Source organism: Microchirus variegatus (assembly GCF_963457635.1).
Source record: "Microchirus variegatus genome assembly, chromosome: 22".
NCBI lineage: Eukaryota > Metazoa > Chordata > Actinopteri > Pleuronectiformes > Soleidae > Microchirus > Microchirus variegatus.
In genome coordinates this window covers 17728037-17746572 of record NC_139823.1, presented here as the reverse complement: position 1 = coordinate 17746572, position 18536 = coordinate 17728037, and the positions used below count along the sequence as shown (strand labels likewise).

Genomic DNA, 18536 nt, shown 5'->3' with positions numbered 1-18536 from the left:
AGGTTTGGCAGACGTTTCCTTTCTCCTTCTTTTTCAAACTCAGCCTCCTCGATGATCCTGGTGTTCAGATACTCCAGACTGTTCTGGTTGCTCTCGGTGTCTGTGGCAGCTCCTGGATAATCCTAATCCTTGATTTGATTAGCTAATAATAGGGTTAGGAAACAGGTGAGGAAAGACGGGGCAGAGGCGTTTGTTCTCAAAACAAATGTGAAAAATAATTGGATTTATTCTGCGTTTTGTTCATTTCAAAACAACTATGCTTTTCCACACATTTGGTATCCATCTTCACAACATTATCTTTAAAATATTTCTATGTGGAACTTTTTTTTAAATCTAGTAAAAGATTCGCTGACAAGAAGCGGGGGAAAAAAAACAGAATATAATGTTATCTTCTGTGTGTGAAAAAATAGTTTGTAAAGCAGCTGTTTTTTTTGGCAAATCTTTGTCAAAAGTTCTCAACAACGATGTTTAGAAAGTAAGAAAGAGATACAACATACAAACCTTTAATTGGAAAGTGTAGTTTTTGAGTGACATTTTCAACGCAGTCAGAAAAAACGCAAAAAAAGCATTACTTCAATCAAAACTTGCTTCAAACCAAAAAAACCTTCACTTCGATCAAAGAAAACATTTTCAATCAAAGAAAAACAGTGTTCAAATGAAACTTTTTGAGTCTCAAATACATTTTTGCATTCAAACAATTTTTTTCTTTGATTGAAAAGGTTTTTTTGATCGAAGTGAAGGTTTTTTTGATTGAAAATATTTTTTTTGATTGAAGCAAACTTTTTTTTGATTGAATAATAAAGACACAAATCTAACTCCATAGTCAGAAAGAACAAGAAAGACGTCTTCAGGAAGTGAAGTCACAGAAAACGAGGTCCTTCAGTCTGGCTCTGATCGCAGAAACGAGCCGAAGAGTCAAACCCTCGTGCATCGAGGAATAAACGTTCAGACGGCAAAGTCTCCGTATCCCGTGGGACAGAAGGCGGCGCTGCGCAGGCTGTCCAGGCAGTTGACCAGGATCAGCGTGCCCGTGAGGTGCTTCCACCTCTTGGTGATGGGGTTCCTCATCTTGTCCAGGCCGAGGTGAAGCTCTTGGATGATGTCGCGGTAGCTGTCGCCGATGTGCGCCGCCCACGTCAGGAGGAAGTCGTACGCCGGCTTCCACATGGACTGAAGGAAGGAAAAAAAAAAAAAGAGGGGGAGATTCGTGTTTTTTTTAGCGAAAGCAATACGGACAATATGTGCGCTGTAGGGCTGTAACGATACGCGTGTCGAAAATCGAAAACCGCGATTACTCAGAGCCACGAACCTGTGTCGCGATTTGAGAAGGCAGAATCGAGACACAGGGGCAGCGTCAGATGCAGCGACAAAAGCGTCATAAAACCACGTCTAACTTTAACAAACACAGACATGCTGCATACCCACAGAAAGGTCAGAAACTCAGCTAAAAGCTCATATAAACCATTCTTATGTTCACCAAACACAGTTAAAACACCGACGGATCAAACCAGCAATAGCGGAAAAAACCTGTTCCAGCGCACACATTGAAAAGCGACACCGGAGCGTCAGCGTGATTATGTAAACGGAGGAGAATTCACAGACTTTTATCACCCTACGAACAAGATTCAGCCCCAAAATAAGAGCAAAACAACAACTGACTTTCAAGAAAAACAAGTGGAAATGTTCTCTCACCTTTGCTGTTTATCAAAACAAGTTATTTCCACCGGAACAAAACTGCTTCTAATGAAGAACTACATTACCCAGCATGCTTTGGGGACAAATCCCAATCTGATTGATCATTACTTTGTATTTCTCAACAGTATTATTTTGTTACAGAAAAGAGAGAAATATTTGGTTATTTATTTATTTACGTTCAAATCTGTCCACAGTGTTCCAAAATATTGTTATTAAATGTTACATTAAAGGGACACTGTGTAGTATTTATGGGTTTATATAACCCAAAATCCACTTTTTTATACATATTATGTGCTCCTGCATTGTCTAGTCGCTGTATAATATTTCAAAAAGTCATGTAAAATAACATGGCCGCGGGCCGCGGTTGCATAGCCACTGTTAGCAGCGAGACGCCATGTTTCTACGGGAGCCTGTAAGGACAAACGCGAGAGAACAAATCAAGCGTCTCTTTACTTGTAGCTGAAGTCCCGCCTCCTCTCTCTCCGCTTCGTCTGCTACGGCCGCGGTAGCTCCGCCCTCTCCCTCGCATCACGAACCTCATCTGCTGACACGGAGAAAGACGACGAGGACGACATTTGACCGGCTGAGGACACCGTAGCGCTCAGGGAAGGGAGGGGGGTGAGCAGAGGAGCAGTTCTTTGTTGTAAATGTCAGCCTCTCCTCTAGATGGCACTATAAACTACTTATTTCCCCTTTAAGTTGCTATATAAGTAAATGTTGTTTAAAGAAAATGTTTTTTTAAATGTAAAAAAAATCGTGGAATGTATCGAATCGTGGGTCAAAAATCGTGACGCGAAATCGAACCGTGAGTTTGTGTATCGTTACAGCCCTAGTGCGCTGTGTTGGGCCGACGTTGTTCCGTCTCTACCTCGTTGTCCAGCAGTCCGTTCTTGTCCAGGTGCGGAGCCTCGTACGCCTCCATCTGCTGCCGGGACACTCGGGCCAGCTTCTCGGCCAGCTCCCTCCACCGCGACGCCACCTCCACCGCTGTGGTCAACAGGACAAAGTCCAGGACCAACCTGGCAACCAGGCCCTGGCAGTCCATCTTCAGCAGCGCCTGGGGGCAGGCGAAGGAGACAATGTGAGGTTGCGATGAAGGAAAGCAGAGATGCTAAATAAAGCTGAACAAAAAAACTTCAGCAACATTTAGAAAAGCACGGGCATAAATCACAGAGAGTGACAACGTGGGACACAGCGACAAAGACGTATGAGAGCAGTGAAATGTCGATTTTCCTCCTGCGGGTTTTTAGTGTTTAGTGATTTTACATCAGTGGTTTTCTGGTTCAGATGCAAAGTCTGATGAACACACACACACACACACCACAGAAATAATGCAAGAATCATTGTGTTCCTTTTTGTTTCCAAAGGCTCCGACGACAACGACGAATCAAAGATACGCACAAACTCCGGCGCGCCGCGACCGTGTAATTACAAACAGCACGTGAGCAAAAAAACGCGTGAGCGACGAGCCGTGACTTCAAACCTCATCTGCTGGACGAACTCTGGCGTGTTTGTCCTTCATCTTCAGTCGCTGCGACTAAAAGACGCAGAGGAATCTGCTTTTATTGTACGGACAAAATCAAATGAGAGCTTCCAACAGAAGGAAGGGGACATTAATTGTTGCATTAAATAAAAAGCACAGCGCACTTCCTCTCTCCTCCACACGGTGAACATCCACTCTATTAACGGCTTCGTCAGATCACAGTCAGATCGCTCGTGTTGCGTTCAGTGACGCGTGAAACCGTCTCATCACAGATTATTTCTGCGTTTTGTGAGCCACGGTATCACGTCATAAATATATATAACGCCAGACGTATGCAATTCAATACAAGGGATCATTCACCGTTTGCCCGATGTTATGGAGTTAGATTTGATTCTTTATTATTCAATCAAAAAAAAGTTTGCTTCAATCAAAAAAAATATTTTCAATCAAAAAAACCTTAACTTCAATCAAAAAAAACCTTTTCAAGCAAAGAAAAAAATAGTTTGAATGCAATAATATATTTGAGACTCAAAAAGTTTCATTTGAACACTGTTTTTCTTTGATTGAAAATGTTTTCTTTGATTGAAGTGAAGGTTTTTTTGGTTTGAAGCAAGTTTTGATTGAAGTAATGCTGTTTTCCGTCTGGGCCATATTATGGGTAGGACATTTGTGTCCTACTCAATCAAAGAAGAAGTTGCTTCAAACAAAACAAACATTTTTTCAATCAAAAAAAATCACTTCAATCAAAAAAATCCTTTTCAATCAAAGAAAAACAGTGTTCAAATGTATTTTTTTGAGTCTCAAATATATTTTTGCATTCAAACAATTTTTTTCTTTGATTAAAAAGTTTTTTTTTTGATTGAAGTGAAGGTTTTTTTGATTGAGTAATAAAGACACAAATCTAACTCCATGTGATGTAGGCAGAAATGAGGATTTCATGATGAAGACATTACCATAAATGAAGTGGTTTATCTTCTACACTCTTAGAAATAAAAGTGCTAAGTAGAACCATATAAGGTTCTTCAGCTTGTCCTCATAGGAGAACCCTTTTTGGCTCCAGGTAAAAGGTTCTACCTGGAACCCTTTCGGAGGGTTCCACCAAACACCCTTTTAAAACCCTTTATTCAGGAAAAGGGGTTTTAAAGGGTTCTCTGGATCAAAATGGTTCTTACTGGAATCATTAGTGTTACCAAGAACCCTTTATTCAGGAAAGGGTTTTTCAAATGGTTCCAGGTAGAACCTCAGCCCTTGTAGAAGAACCCTTTTGGAACCCTTATTCTAAGAGTGTGCAAAGAAAGCACAATCTGGAGTCCAGGGGTGTCAAACATACAGCACGTGGGCCAGAAACAGCGCAGCCAAGGGACCAATCTGGACCCGCAGGATGAATGAGTTCAAATGTCAGTTTACTCATAATCGAATCTGTTTATACTGTAAATATCAAGCCACTGTTATATTATCTTTTCTTATCTTATATGAATTACCATATTGGTCAGTTTCAGATGCCGTCGTCTGTACGTTGTTATGACACACACGCGTGGAAATGGTCAAACTTTTGCACAATGTGGTTGAAATTGCTCCTTTTTTTATCAAGAAATCTCAGGTTTTGGAGAAAAGATACTTCATTACATGTAAAACAATGGGGGGGAAATGTGCAGATCTTGTTGTTCATGTGGGTTATTGTGCTATTATTTTACCACTTGAGATTCAAATTGCGTTTCATCAGTTTTTCCCGCTCAACTCGCTGGTCTGAAGGGCCAGATTGGGACTGAAATCTGGCCAACGATCCTCTCGTGTGGGGGTGGAGTGAAGCTCTGGTTTGATTAAATATGCAGTGATTTAGTAAAACAGTCAACGTCAAAAGCGTCAGAATCACCTGCTGAGTGTTAGAACTACAGGGATCAGAGTCACTGGTTTACAGAAGAGATTATAACAGAAATCTGGTCATTAAAATGATTACAAATGGGATTTATTTCTGTTTTTTTTTTTTTTCTTTTATTTTCCTTTGGCGGCCCTCAGTCCAATGTTGGGTTCCTAAATTGGCCCTCAGGTATCAACACTTTGGGAACCCCTGCTATAAACCCTTTATTCAGGGAAGGGGTTTTAAAGGGTTCTCTGGATCGAAATGGTTCGTACTTTCTTCGGGAAAAGGGTTTTTCAGGAGCAAATGGTTCCAGGTAAAAACCTCAGCCCTTGTAGAAGAACCCTTTTGGAACCCTTATTTCTAAGAGTGTATACTGTGCCGCCGCTGCGAGTGCTGGTGACTGGAAGTGAAATACGAGACGACAGAGGCAAAGGCTCTGGTCACACTGTGTGACCGTGTGTCGGTCAGTTTAATGCTGCGGCAGATAAATCAACGCGTGGGCTCACGCAGAAGCACAAAGAGCTGCGTGGGCGCTCGTGAGGATGCATTTTCCTTCACATAATGTAAAAAGAAATGTGTTTTTATCTGACCATAATGACACATATGTTAATTCCACAAAGACCTTTCATGTCCTTCTGTCGCAGTAAAGGAGAACGTGATTATTCCTGAACCTTTGACCTTCGTTTTGATGCGTTTAACAAACTCCTTCCCGTTTCCTTATTGTGTCGCCTGCTTTTAAATCCTCTCCGGCTTAAATAGACACATAATCGCGCTGATTTGCATTTGAACTCCTCTTGCTCATCTATACAGACAGCAGGCGGCTCAAGTGTGTGTGTGTGTGTGTGTGTGTGTGTGTGTGTGTGTGCGTGTTCCTGTACTTGTGGCATACTGAGGACCAGTGAGGGTTTTTAACCAACAAAGTGAGGTCATTTTTACGGAGTGAGGACATTTTGGCCGGTCCTCACTTTGTATTCATGGAAATCACTTCCTTAGGTTGCTATAACATGCTATACTCAATTTGTCAAAAAAAAAAAAAAACATTTTGGACGACATAGTATAGTATGACTTTTTCTCAATTTTTGGACCAAAATTTTTTTTTCAAAAACGTTTTTCACATTTTTTTTTCAAAAACGTTTTTCACATTTTTTTTTTCAATAATTTTTTTTCAAAAAAGATTTTCTGAAAAATGTTTCATTTTTTTTTTTTTTATTGTTTGTTTCAATTTTTTTTGGATGACTAGTATGACGTTTTTGTCAAATTTTGGACAAAACATTTTGGGTCAAATTTTGGACAGAAAATTTTGGGTCCAATTTTGGAAAAAAAATGTTGTCCAAGAATTGATTTCTTTTTTCAAATTTTGGTCAGCATAGTATAGTATGACGTTTATGTAACGTTTTGGACCAAACGTACTTGCTCTGGGGCTCCACCTACAGACATTTTATGGTACTGCAACCAGTAGTTCTTTGTCATTCATGAAGTAGATATTTGTAATTGTATTGATTTATGAAGTGGAAAATGCTGGTCCTCACTTTGTCAGCAACCCGGTCCTCAGTATGCAGCAAGTACAAGAATGTGTGTGTGTGTGTGTGTGTGTGTGTGTGTGTGTGTGTGTGTGTGTGTGTGTGTGTGTGTGTGTGTGACCTAAGCAGCATCTATATTTAGACTAAAACCTGTGTTTTGTTTGAATCAGCAGATGGACGACATCACAGCAGAAGGCCAGAGTGCTCGTCGGCCAGGTGGTAGAGAGAGATAGAGACAAACAGGGAAAGAGAGAGAGAGAGAGAGCACAGATAAAGGTGGCTATTGCTTCAGAGTAATATTAATAATAAAAGCTGTCAGAACGTGCGCTCATGCACGTCCAAAAACAACACATCCAGCTATATTTTAATGAAGACCTCCATTATTTGCTTACACTTGCACAGTAATCTAAAGTTGTCATGTGTGATTTGTTGTTTGCCCTTGACTTCACTATTTTAATATTCTTCTAGCTGCTGTTTTTTCTTATATTATTATTATTAGTATTATTATATCTGTAGCTATAGTTTTTTTTTTCTCCGCCTTCTTCTCCAGACCGACAAAATATGACAAGAACATTATTCACCTTGTCACTGACGCACTGTTGTGTTCACAGAGATATTAAAAAAAGAGAGAGAGTCCTGTGTTGAAAAATCTTTCCTTAATAAAGGGTTTTAACAGGGTTCTTGGTGGAACCTCCAAAAGGGTTCTCCTATGAGGACAAGCCGAAGACCCTTATATGGTTCTACCAAGCACTTTTATTTCTAAGAGTGGACTTTGGAAAATCGGTTACACGGTTCTTTGTAGGTGAAAAAACACCAGTTTATGTTATTTGTGTACAGTTTATTTTTGTGACTTCTGGGAGAAAAAGGCAGCTAGACTAAGCTTTTATATATGCAAGTAGTTTTTTTGTACAGTAAGTACGTTTTTATAGGTTTTGAATGAATAAACGTTAAAGGCGCCATATGTAAGAATGTGGCCAAAAACGGTTACTACATTCATATTCAAAATACCAAGGTCTTTTAGGTTGTTGTTTTTCCGACGTAACTGGCAACCCGTGGTTGCTCGGCAGCTGAGACTCTACTGAATGCAATGAGTGGTAGACGGCGGTAGGTGGCGACACATGACGCCAAAACATGATTTGCAGTCTGCAAAATATTTTTTTTTAATGCAAATATTTTGTCTGTACTGTTGTTGTTGGTGAGTTCAGTTTGTTATATGAACATTATTCCTGAGTCTCTGTGACACATTAGGAGGATTTTATGATTTATTACGTAATGCACCTATAACTTTTGTCTTAAGCCCAATTTATACTCCTGCGTAAAGTGCTCTACGTAAGTTACGAAGAGCCTCTGCGTCGTCTCCGACTGCACGAAATATCTTTTAAGTGTCCGTCACTCCGTCAAGGGACAACGGAGACGGCAAGAGCTGCGATTGGTCCTCAGGACAGGCCGAGCTAAGCTGCTCTGTGCCGGCTCACAGTGAGCACCGAGCGTCCTGACAGAGGCGGAGCTGATCCCCGCTGATAACGTCGCTGCCAAACTATAAATACGTCATATCTTAACACACACAGCACATGTTTAGACTCTAAATGGCCAATTTCTCGCCGCAAATTATCTTAAAACTGCGTTCTGTCACACAGAAAAGTGAGAAACGGCCACTGTTTCAACAACAACAGTCTTTCTCTCTTGGACACCATAGCTCACTGTAGCCAGAAGCACAACAACCTTGCACAGCGACACCTACTGATCGGGCGGGAAATTGCAGCGCGTATCTGTCACCACGACGCAGAAGTATGAAGGTTCGAGGGGTCTCCGTGGTTGCGCAGTTGGAGAAGTATAATGTGGCCTTTAAAGGTGAAGTAAGTAGTTTATAGTGCCATCTAGAGGAGAAGATGAAATTTACAACAAAGAACTACTCCTCTGCTCACCCCCTCCCTTTTTGCAAATCCTGAGCTGCCGTTCTCTAACGAGTCTTCGTGAAAAGCGTCAGTGTTTGCTCTGTTTGCACCGACGTGTGAGAACGTCTTTGATCTCATTTCCCGCTCCTGAAAATGCACAAACCACCTTCAAGGAAAAGGAATTTCTAAAAGCCCTAAAGTGTCTTCTAACAGCAAACTTCTAAACAGCAGCTTAAAATAAAATGTCACCGTTTGTCACTGAGCAAAAGTGACCTGTTTGCTTTGCACCAACTTTTTTACGATTTTTTTAAGACATGAATCCAATCACCGGTGACAAGAAAAACTAAACTAAAAAAGCCTTTGTTTCTTCTCCCTTTTTTTCGTCATTTTTTATCATCTCATTTCAGCAGCTGCAGAAACGACAGCTCAGTCTCAGTTTCCACGCAAATGTGACAAATCCTCAATGGGGCAAAAAGAGGGATTTTGCTCATTTTCAGTCGTCTTTCGTCGACGGAGCAGGTGTCGCTGCAGATTTTGTAAAACGTCCTTCTGTTCTTTTGTTTACACCTGAAACTCTGACAAACAGCTCTTTGTCTAATCGGCGGCATATGTTTTCATTTCTCCCGGTTAGCGGTCTGACAATCCTGCCGCAGCCAGGTCTGCATAATCAGGCTGGCTGTTAAATATTTATCACTTAATTGTAAAGTGCAATTCTTTATTATCCATCACTGGGGTTTGAGGCCACCGTACATTTATAAAGAAGTCTAATTTTCCGGAGCCGTAGACTTGCTCACCGCGCTGCTAAAAGCCTTGTTTTTTTTTGTTTTAGATGGGGGGGGTCTAGCATGGGATTGATTACGTTCCCCCTGCAGGAGCGATTCACCTCGCCTCTCCTCTGTGTGCCGATCCATTATTAAAGAACACTCTCCCCGGCTTTTCAGCCGCCGGCGAGCACAAGAGACGTCTTTCTCGTTGCGTCCAAGTGCCTCTGTAACGCGAGCCGCGGCGTCAAAAGATCTGCCGGGGCGGTGTCGGGTGCCCCCGGGGGGCCTCGAGCCGCGTCCCGATCCACGGAAACCTGCTCGCGTTTCACATGCGAGCACCTGTCTGAGATAGTGTGGCCAGAGAAGGAGGAGGGTTGATGTGACACTGAAGACCAAGCCAAAACCCTCACCCCACACTCTGCGTCTTCATGTTTTCAGACGCAACGGAACGCTTTTATTTAAGCGAGAGGACGTCGTTCGGTGACATTTCGAGATCGAATCGGCGTAAAACGATTGGATTCGGGGACACAAGCTGAGAAAGTTCAGCCTTTTTTCCCCCTAAACCTGTGTGAAAAGGTGTGTCTGCACTCTTTCTTCTCCGCTTGTATCAGTTTCCACATTCCAACCTCAAAACACCTTTATCTTCGCGTCTCCGTTTCCCCCACGATCTCATGAAAGAAACTGTGTTTTATCCATGGCAAGAGTAAAGGGCAGGGATGTAACGACGACACACTCGACTCACGACTCGGTACGGTTCACGATTTTTCGTTCACGATATACGATTTTCTCACGATTTTAAAAAAAAATCTTTTATTCGTCGGAAAAAAGTCTTAGAGGTGCTCTCTCTTTACAGAAAAAAACAGTTTGCGTCCTCTTATAAAAAGTGCAACTTACACGGTCGTCTTAAACAACAAAATACATGAAAAATATCTATTTTCTTTATAAATATGGAGTTAGATTCAATCAAAAAACATTTTTTCAATCAAAAAAAACCTTCACCTCAATCAAAAAAAAACCTTTTTAATCAAAGAAAAAAATTGTTTGAATGCAAAAATATATTTGAGACTCAAAAAAATACATTTGAACACTGTTTTTCTTTGATTGAAAAGGATTTTTTTGATTGAAGTGATTTTTTTTGATTGAAAATATATTTTTTTTTTGTTTGAAGCAACTTATTTGATTGAGTTATAAAGACACAAATGTCCTACCCATAATATGGCCCAAACGTAAAACAGCATTACTTCAATCAAAACTTGCTTCAAACCAACGTTTTTTTGGTTTGAAGCAAGTTTTGATTGAAGTAATGAAAGTAATATTTTTTTTGATTGAAGCAAACTTTTTTTTGATTGAATAATAAAGACACAAATCTAACTCCATATATTAACACTCTCACAAGTAAAGGCCACATTATACGTTATCCGACTGCGTAACCACGGAGACCACTCAAGCCTTCATACTTCTGCGTCGTGGTGACGGATACGCGAGGCAATTTCCCGCCCGATCAGTAGAGGTCGCTACGCAAGGCTGTTGTGCTTTTGGCTACAGGACGCCATTGTCCGAGAGAGAGAGAGACTGTGGAAGCGGAATAACATTGAAACAGTGGCCGTTTCTCACTTTTCTGTGTGACGGAACGCAGTTTTAAGATAATTCGAGGCGAGAAATTGGCCATTTAGAGTCTAATCGTGTGCCGTGTGTGTTAAGATATGACGTATTTATAGTTTGGCAGCTAACGAGGTGGCGTAACGTTACTTTGCTTCTCACTGTGGTGGCGGCTTATATGCTGCTGCATGTTGCTCGTGTTGCCGCTATAGGTTAGCAGTCTCTTGCGATATTTACATGCTGTTTTGGTTTTGTCCGTCCAGTTCTCACCGGTTGTATTTGTCTATATAGGGAATCCAAAATGCCGCCACACAGGTGATTTTAAACAGCTCGGTGCATCCTCTGTCTCAAAGTTGTCGCCTACCGTCGCCCTGCTTGTGATTTTAATTGTTTAATTGGCTCATATATTGTGCTTTAATGTGGAGACAAAGACGGCGTTCCACATCGTGGACAATAAGGTGATACGGACTAATTGCTGGCTTCAAAAGACAATTGCCGAACCTTAAAAATCCATTTAAAACAGCCAGAATTGTAGTGTAAGTACCTTTATTCTGTTTTGCCATTTCAGACAGCATGGGGGGAATTGTTGCTCCATTTTTTTTATGTCGGGTAGCCCAACATTTGGGCATCATTATGTTTGATTCAGTGAAAACAAGCAAGCGGTGGCGAGGGAAGACTTATGTCGTAATGGCGAAACGACAAGATCCCTGAATAAAAGAGGCTTAAAGGCGCCATATGTAAGAATTATTAAGGTTTGGTTTTCTGACTTAACTGGCAACCCGTGGTTGCTCGGCAGCTGAGACTCTACTGACTGCAATGATCGGTAGACGGCGGTAGGTGGCGCCACATGACGCGAAAAAAACATGATTTCAAAACATAAAACATGATTTCCAGTCTGCAAAATATATTTTTTTTATGCAAATAATTATTTTGTCTGTACTGTTGCTGTTGGTGAGTTCAGTTTGTTATATTATGAACATTATTCCTGAGTCTCTGTGACACATTAGGAGGATTTTAACGGCCAGTTGCTTTGGATTTATTACATAATGCACCTTTAAGTGTTGTTCTTTGTTACACTTTCCTCAGTGGAATCAATGAGGGATCTCTGTTTCTCTGTTTAGAGACAGTAAAGCCAAAGTGTGCACACTGCAGGTACTGTACTGTGAGAGAGTGTCAGCAGGAGCTGGAAGCATCTGCCAGAACAGAATAGAACAGAACAGAACGCTGGCCTTTTATGAAGCATAAAACCATGCGTTATTAGTTTTACAGATCGGCGAGATTATGGGGAGGGTCACGTGACTCACAGTTGAACACAGCGAGGCGGAAACACCGGGCGTAAATTGTTCCGCGTAGCACAGCAAACGACGAACCGCTATCATTTTGCACAACAGCTCCACTTTACCACCGCCAGCTGTTTCACTGGCTGCCGGCTGAATTGTGGCCACGCCGAACACGACGCTGTGACAAAAGGAGACGCGCGCGCTTCATCAACTCTGCTGCGCCGGATAAACAACATTTGCTGAAGTACTTTTTGAATAATGGCGTCTGAGAAAGAGGGGAATGAATGCCTCTGGACGATTTCTCCTCCCTCAGGGTGGCAGCGCTGTGAGGCAACGAAACACATCCAGGCCTCTGTGTGTGTGTCCATGTGATTGAGTTGTTTTTGCTTAAACTCCAGATGTTAATTTCAGTCCTCTCTCTCCTCCACCCTCCATTTTTGCTACAGGCAATAAGACGAGCTGCTGATCACTGATGTAAGTGAACGTAAAGACACACACACACACACAGATTTGCTGAATTCCAATTCCTTGCTTAAAACGGAAACGCAGTTTTAAGATAATTTGAGGCAAGAAATTGGCCATTTAGGGTGAATTCCAATTCCTCAATCTTAACCCTCAATCTCAAAAATGTGCTCCCTCTAGTCCAAGTGCTGTCCCGATTCTCAGAAAAATTAAGTTGAGGGCAAGTTTAAGGGCTGTATCGCCCTCAATATTGAGATTTTCCGAGACCACCCTTGGGAGCAAGGGCTACCCAGAATGCATTGCGTGTTTTCACATAACAAAATGGCGCCGAAAGCAGCGAAACGAGTACGCTACAAATTAAGTGTTTTCTTTGTTAATAGAGATATAAAAATGATGAAAACCATTTTATTATCTTAGTTTAGGCCCATATTATGGATTACTAACGTCATTGTTGCGTAACATTTATTTTTATTTTACGATCTTTTGTCAATAGCCGGCCGGTGCGGCCAAGCGATCGTTTGCTATCGTTTACTTTTCAATGAGCCGTGGTGTGTGGTAACTGTTAGGGGTGGGAAAAATAATTGATTCCTCGATGCATCGTGATTCTCTCTAGAACGATTCCAAATCGATGCGGATAAGTTAATAATCGGAATTTTTAAAAATGTAATCCCTTCGCCTGCTGCAACATTCTGTTCGCTTCGCTCGCTGCAGAGCCAGGGTTCCCCCCAGTGTATTATAAGCCTAGCGGGCCGCCATGTCACCTGTCACCACGTTTCACTCGGATCACCTGCACTTCATCGCGACTGCACTCCATCCTCGTCATAAAGATCATTATTTTTATGTGGGGATAAAACACGTAGAGAAATGATCCAGTCTGCCTTAGATATGAAATGAACGCTTGGAGGCGCAGAGGAGCGACGAACGGCGCAGGAGAGGGAGAAGAGAACAGCGCAGGGGCGATGCGCGGTAATATAAGGGCCGTTTGTCTGCACCGGATGAGGCAGATGAGGGGGCACTGCCACTTTTATATTTATGTTGATTTATTTGACTTTTAAATGAGTAGCAAAGTATTAAAGTAAAAAATTGTTGCATCGAGACGCATCGATAATCGGTTTAGAATCGAATCGTTGACCTCTGAAGACAGACTGGACGCAGCTTTCGCGTTATTCTGCCCCCTACAGTCTGAAGACGTATGTGCATTTAAGGGGTGTCCCATTTCTAAGTGACAAAATAACCCTCAACACTTGGTTTTGAGGGCCAGTTAAGATTAAGGGTTGAGCTTGAGGGTTAAGATAGGAATTGGAACTCCTATCTATAAGAGTCTCACATTCTTCAAGATTCCTGTGGGTCATGGATTCCCGCGGGGGGGAAAAGGAATCAGCTGTTCTATTCAACACATGACTGGGAAGAGATAGGGAAAAAAACAGGTCAACAAAAATGGGCGGGGACAAGGCTTCATAATAATAAGAGCAGCTCGTTTGTATTTATATGCAGGCGGATGTCAGGGACAGGAGTTGCTCTGGGATTAGAGCGAGATTGTAAATCTCAGCGCGAGGAGAACATACTGTCTGGAATGAAAATGCACTGCCGTGTGACCTTCTGTGTCATAGCGCCTGACTGCAACACAAGCAGAGCAGTTAAAAAAAAAATATCTAGCTGCAGTGAGTGAACATTAATTAATCAGGCAATGAGTGACTAACTGGTTAGGAAATTGGATTTCTGTTCTTTTCAGCTGCAACAAAGCTGGACTAATGATGCAGCATCCAGCTGAGAGCTGAGTGAGAGTGAGACAGACAGTGTCTCCTCTGCTTTGCCTCATGATTTACATCATTTCAGCTGTTGCTGCAGTGTCGAAGATGAAGGAGAATCTCTATTCTTTCCAAGATTACGCCGTTCCAGCAATGCAAAGTATTCTTAAACCTGCGAAATGGTGCATTTTTTGGATGTCATGTTTGTGGATGGATAGAGATACAGTGATAAACTGTTGGTTAAACAGAACATTTGCTTAAAGGGATACTTCACCGATTTGAATGTGGCTTTGTATTGCTAGAATAGGAGTAGTATTTTTTAGAAATTGTGCTTCCCTCCCTCAGTTTTTCACTGAGTTGTAAAAAAAATCTGTTTCCATTTTCAAAATGTGCCCTACTGTGATGCAAAACATGTCATTTGACTCACAGTAGGGCACATTTGGATAAGGGAAAACAGATTTTTTTACAAGTCAGGGAAAAACTGAGGGAGGGAAGCATATTTTCTAAAAAATACTACTGCTATTCTAGCAATACAAAGCCACATTCAAATCGGTGAAGTATCCCTTTAATACACCATAACCAGGTGAGTGGAAAAAGTACAAAACGATAATATGAAACCATTCATTCCCACGTTTACTTCTACTCACCATCATGAGTTCCCTCTGGAAGGACTTCCTCTCCTTGTTCTCCACGTTGGTACATTCCTCTTTGAGTTTCTCCAGAACCGACGCCACCTTCTCCGGCTCGTTGTCCAGCTCTGTCCGGCAAAAGTAATTCAGCGTGAAATTCCCGTAGCCCAGGGCATCTGCGAACGCCCGCCAGTTCCCTACGTTCTCCATTAAAACGGTCCTCACCGTTGCGTAGATGTATGTCAGAAATTTGCAAGGCTTCAGGATTTGTTCCAGCAGTATCGTGGTGGTTAGGTCAGGGCCGCACCAATAAATGGGCTTGACTTTACCCAGAACCAAAACATTCTTGGCGTGGACGAGCCCCATCTTGCCCTGATAGTATCCGATGTACCATTCTTTGGTCCGCAGCTGCCCTCGCAATTTGATTTTCTCCTCACTGAGCAAAGCGATAACATCCCCTTTCTTGTACTCCAACAGGTAGGTGCTCTTGTGCTGCCTGATCACCGTTTTGATCAACTTGCCAAATTTCAGGTTCGTAATACACCGGTCCTGAAACTTTGGGTATTTGGAGGTGACCGCCAGCGGCGAGAGGACAATCTTGTCCAGCTCTTTCTTCTTCAAGAACCGCCTCTGACCCGTTATCCTCGCTCCCGTCTTCGGGGGAGGCTGCGGAGTTTGGACACAGAACTGGGTGATGATGCAATCGAGGGCGTCCTTGACTTGAACCCTGAGAGTAAAGTCTGAGATACTGTTGGGGTTTTGCGACGTGATCATGTACAGCAGCCTGCTGACCTTCCCCAGTTTGACCTGAAACCCGCAAATCACTCCGCGGCCTTCGCTCGCTTTCACCTGGTAGTTGGACATGTTGGAGTACAATCCCACTTGGAGGTCCTGAGGGTATCCTAGCATGAACTGGTGCTTACCCCACAGCTGGAGAGCCACTGGTGGGGTTGAGGTAGCCTGCCGACCCACCTCGCTTACCAGCAAGGTTTTGGGGGCACAGTCGTGCCCAAACATGGCCACAACTGTCTTGAAGGAAGGGTGGATGTGCTTGGGTCCATAGACACCCAGAGTTACTTTCCTCTGCACGTAGTCCCAAACAGTTGTATTGTGGCTGAGGAACTGAGACTGAGCCACAACGGCCATATACATGCAGGGCTCTAGACTTTCAAGCTGCACCTGAACGGTGTCCTTGTAAATGTAGGCATTGGGGATCCGTGCGTAAGGCCCTTCTTTGCAATCACTGCGGACACAAAGCACCTCAGCAGTTTGACAACTGTCCTTCTTCACGGTAACTGACACCTTCATCTCTAGCGTGATGAAGGACTTGGTCTCCATGTTGCTGAGCTTTATCTCCACCACCGGACTCACAGAGGAGCAGCGGTCGGTGTTAAGCTCCAATGGAGGGTCGAGCAAGGCTTTCAACGAGATCTGCTGGTGGTCTCCGTGGCTGACGTGACCCTCGGGAATGTGCACGCTGATATGGGTGTCTGGAATTTGGACAACCCCTCCATTACTGTCCAACGTACACACAATGTTGGTCTCCACCGGCTGTGTCTGACCCCAACCGGGACTCTGGCCCAAGGACTGGAGGTCATGGCAAGACCGAGCTAGTTTTCTGTGGTTCAACCAAGCAGTTCTAAAATCCTCCCTGCTCTGAAACTGCTCTGGGGAAGGAGCCTTGAGACCAGTAAAGAATCCAGAAGACGGTAACGTCGGATTGGATTGTGCCTGCAGAACAGACAGTTCTGACAGACTATGAGAACGTTTACTCCTGAAAAAGGGATTATCCCTGTGAAGGTTAGGTACAATCTCTTGGTTTGGGCTGGCGGGGGTGGTATTGTTGACGTGGTGGTTGCTGAAACCGTTGACTGAGCTCGTGTTGATGTTGGAACAAGACGATGGCGATGCAAGAGCGTCAAAAAGAATAAGGTCTGCCGAGTTCCTCGTCCCCGCAGCTTTGTGGCGTTGAGCTAACGTGCAGCTAAAGGGGTTCACAGAGAAGGGGTTGTTGTTGTAAATGAGGGAAGACTTCAGGCTCATCCCTGTCCACTCCCCCAAACCCCCAAACTCCTTGGACCCTTCCTCGTACCCTTCCCCGAGACTGTCGATCATCCCACTGTCGCTCAGCGAGGAGTTCCTGAAGTTGACCGGTTGAACGTAGGCAGCTGGGATGTATCCCATCTCCGTGTTGTTGTGGGCGTACCACCACTCTCCACCCGACGTGTCCAGCACATAGAGGCGATCGCCTTTGGAGAACTTCAGCGTTGTGAAACTGCTGGGGCAATAATCTTTTATGGCAACCACTTCCTGTGCAGCCCCGTAGGAGGAGGAAGTGTCCAGCCTTAAGGCACTGGGAGAAGGCACTGAAAGGGAAAGAGGATCAGATCAGATCAATAATTTCATGTTTGTCTTGATGTCTTTGGTTCTCAGAATATTCCATTTATGGACCCTCGTGGGCTCACGTTTAATTCCGCTGGAACATTTACACATCACTGGTTCAGCGCATGAGCACGACTGCATAATCTACTATTTTTAGTGCACCTCGTTAGTGCATATGGAGCATGCAAACAAAGCATTAATTCAACCGGTGAAGTGAAACAGACGGGGGATGATTAATGCCGCTCGTAATTAGGGCATGAATAATTTATTTGTCAAAGATGTAAAAACAAATAGGTAAAAAAAAGGATGTATCCAACACCTGACTGAAACACTGACCTTTGACATCGTTGAGACTGGCCCCGGTGACCCCCTCGCTCGGGTCCACCAGCGTCCCCTCAGACTTGCAGCGAGGGAGGACGTGGTTGTTGTTTGTTACTCGGATGATTCGATGGGCAGCCATGGCCGGTGCTTAGCGTTCACTCATTGGCGGCTTTTCATCTGGTTGAGAAATCAAAACACACATTTTATTGTCAAGGCTATTCAACCAAAAGGCCCGGGGGGGGGGGCTAGAACCGGCCCTTCAAGCGATTTGGACCAGCCTTGGCTGCCCATTAACCCATAAACAATGAATGTATTATTGAAAAGCCAATAAAAACCGTAGCGTCGCCTATTTCTTTGCAACACTTTATGTCCCTTTTTGGCAAATACTAGTACACCTATAATTGTTGGTACCTGTGTCTTGTTGGTACTGTATTGTACTTTTATTTCTGCAAAAATAGCCTTTTGTGGCCATTGCACCTTAATGTTGTTTATATTGTTACCACCAATTTTGTGAGAGCCAATTGTGACCGTTATACCCAAATGTTGGTGATACTGTAACTGTAACCTTTTTGCCCTGTATGCAAATTGTATTGTACCTGAATGTTGGTGGTTTTGTTTCTTACCTTTTTAGCACAAAACTAGCAGCCATTTCAATAAATAAGTGCTAAAAAATTTATAACCTGTTGTATCCGTTTACTATACAAGCAAACAGTAGTACAGGGGTTGACCGGCCCACTGGTATTGGAAATTTTAGTTGAATAGCCCTGTTTTATGTAATCTTTTCAAAAGCATCTGCATTCATGCATTTAGCCGCCGCTCCAATATGGCACAGATTGCACGTAACTTAATTTTCTAGATCAGTAAGTCAGTCAACGGCATCAAAGGTCAGACTGCAAG

General features: G+C 43.0%; 1 protein-coding gene across 1 annotated transcript; it reads right to left on the bottom strand.

Moving 5' to 3' along the window:
- Nucleotides 1-945: 945 nt before the first annotated feature.
- On the bottom strand, nucleotides 946-17778 carry LOC310943073 (SH3 domain-binding protein 4-A-like; the record flags this gene model as incomplete). The annotated part of the gene is made up of 4 exons (XM_083908576.1): nucleotides 946-1170; nucleotides 2564-2752; nucleotides 14955-17302; nucleotides 17655-17778. The coding sequence occupies 4 exons, from the start codon at nucleotides 17776-17778 to the stop codon at nucleotides 946-948; spliced, it is 2886 nt and encodes a 961-aa protein (XP_083764702.1).
- Nucleotides 17779-18536: the final 758 nt, after the last annotated feature.